This window comes from Penaeus chinensis, chromosome 37 (genome assembly GCF_019202785.1).
Source record: "Penaeus chinensis breed Huanghai No. 1 chromosome 37, ASM1920278v2, whole genome shotgun sequence".
Taxonomy (NCBI): Eukaryota; Metazoa; Arthropoda; class Malacostraca; order Decapoda; family Penaeidae; genus Penaeus; species Penaeus chinensis.
The window spans coordinates 24,657,495-24,659,994 of record NC_061855.1 but is presented as its reverse complement, the minus strand read 5'-3'; the positions used below and the strand labels follow the sequence as shown (position 1 = coordinate 24,659,994).

Below are 2,500 nucleotides of genomic sequence, written 5' to 3'. Positions count from 1 at the left end.
GTGAACGGTTCTTTAAACTATAATTCTTTATGAGCAATATTTTTACTCTGGAAATCAAGATATTTATGCCCTTGTAGTATTCAAAGTCTTCTCTCCCCCTTCTTATGTTGCCATTTTCTTTTTTTCGTACGGCACATGTTTATTCTAAATCCTGATAAAAGACTGGAAAAATATTTACAAGCCAAAAAACATTCACCTATACCCAATGTGCCACACTCACACGTCTACAACATTATTTGGCCCTCTGGCAAAGAACATTTCTACCACATATTTTTTGTCAAGAGAAGCTTATAGAACACTGCAGCAATTTATTATCATATACCAAAGCATTCTAACTTCTACCTTGACAATATGTACATCACGGAAGTTTATAGTCATTTGTCGGAACACCAAAGGTCATGGAAATCTCGACACTAAGCCACTATGAGGGTTAGACTTGAGAATTCAGGCCTTCAGTCATAGATCAAAGTAAGAATTAAATGGAACTGGACTAACATAGCCAATAAATTACAAAAAGGGTGTGGTAAATGTTCAAACCTGGACTACATCAGGTCTCCTCATGGCTAAAGGAGTTAGGTAACTCTACAACACTATACATCACACACAGGAAGAAAATTAAAGATCTAGTTTAATATAACATATCACGTGTAGGTACATGAACTAACAATTTGTACTATGTCAGTCTTTAAAGCAAAGCTTCTTACTTTTTCCACATCATTTTTTCAAGATAGCATTTATTCATTTGCTCAAGAAATGTTAAAAACAGCTTTAAGTACAGGACTTTGATCTACGATGGAAGACCTACAATCCTGAGTCTAGCCAAACAGAGGTGCAATGTTAAACAATTGCAACAGTGTTGGTATTACATCCTCTGGCAGATGACAGGAAGTCTACCTCTTTGTTCTAGCTAGATATATCTTGGTCTTGTTTCTTATTTGGCAATAAATCATCAGTGAGGTCTACAAGCTTTGATGCCAGATTATATGTAGTGGAAGTTTGTGAGTTTGTTGGTGCAGATGTCATACCGATCAGCATAAAGCCATTGTCGGACATGCAAGTACCTTATAAACACTTTCCATTTCCTTCCTTCTTATCATAGACAAGAATGTATATATTCAAGTATTAACCCCCTGCCATCTCATCTGAAACTTATCTAAATTTTTATGATATCCTTCTTCTGATATTCCCATAATAAGTCAAAACATATAAACCACAAGAAAACAAAAAAGATACCTTTCTAGTGAAAAATTAGAAAATGTTAAGCTCTCTAGTAAAACAGTTTTCTCCTTTAACACTTTCACATGCACAAAATATGGCACCTAACAATGGGCTTGAAACATTTGCAATATCCTTTCCACAACTTAACTTAAGTTTAAGAAATAAACTTTCCACACATCTAGTAATTACAAGTTTTCTCTTGTTTCATGTTCAACACAAACATTTGATTCATTTCCATTACTTTTTAGTCTTAATTACTGTCTTCTTCAAATGACACTCTCGCCACCCAAAGGCCTTGTGAAAGAGGTCTTCTTTGGAACACTTCAAATGCTTCAGTCTTTTCTGAGCACAAAACCAAGAAATGAGTAATCATTTTCTTAACAGGATTAATCTTCTTTTTTTTTATATCATATTCATACATTGTAAATAAATGTGTGTTGTATATGAAAATACAGTGGGTGTTAAGAAGTCTTATCCAAATATTATATAGTTGTCACTGTAAAACGTCACTATTTCGAGATACAAGTCACACCTCGCTGCCCTCCTTCCACATCAAGGGCAATGCAGCGAGACACATCACCATACCCACGTCACATGATATAATATTGATTTGTGAGGCTGAATGAATCATCCCTTACTATGTGCACCATCACGGGGGAGGGGGAAGGAGGGGGAGGGAGAGGGGAGGACCACCCTTATCTCCCTCACAAAAAGGGAAACTCGCCCCGGCCACTTTCCTCAACACCTGTACACCTGTCCCTGCCGCAGGACGCCCCTCCTCCTCCCCCCCTGCGAGCCCCACACTGCCAGGGGAAGCACGCACGGGATCCTGAGAAGACTGGCCACTCGCAGGAGGAGGAGGAGGAGGAAAGCACGGCGGCGGATTCTGCCTTCTGCCTCTCCTCGCCCTCCCCCGGGCCTCCCCTCGGCCGTGCTCACCTGGGGCGTCCATGTCTAGAGCTGGGCGAGTGCTGCAGGAGCGGACATGGTTAACTGGGAGAGGAGGCAGCACCAACGCGCAACATCAGTCCAGCCAGCTCGGCGAGTGCCTAGCGCCCCCACCACGTGGCGGCCATCTTACTAACTGCTCCTACTCGCCCTCACACATGCACGCACGAACGCACGCACGAACCTGCGCAGGCACGCTGGACAGGGGCAGACACGCACACATGCACTCCAAGGCACAGGTACGGCCACACAAAGGCTAGTGGACAAGGAAAGGCGTCAGTGCTGCCTTGGATGTGCGTCTTTTCCCATCCTTCAAGAATATGCGTAGCAGACT

General features: G+C 42.1%; 1 protein-coding gene across 5 annotated transcripts in view; it reads right to left on the bottom strand.

Annotated features, from left to right (window-relative positions):
• Positions 1-2,475, bottom strand: part of LOC125045745 (ubiquitin carboxyl-terminal hydrolase MINDY-1-like) — a 32,070-nt gene extending 29,595 nt beyond the window's left edge. Inside the window, exon 1 of one of the 5 annotated variants that reach the window (XM_047643179.1) lies at positions 2,351-2,475. Coding sequence is in view for 2 of the 5 variants with exons in the window: in XM_047643181.1 (XP_047499137.1) it covers positions 2,158-2,170 (13 nt within the window). In the remaining 3 variants the exon portion in view is untranslated. Of the gene's footprint in view, positions 1-1,750; positions 1,787-1,856; positions 2,040-2,157; positions 2,320-2,350 lie in introns of those variants that run through there. The other 4 variants (XM_047643181.1, XM_047643176.1, XM_047643178.1 and 1 more) reach the window with 4 other exon arrangements.
• Between the last annotated feature and the right edge of the window lie 25 nt (positions 2,476-2,500).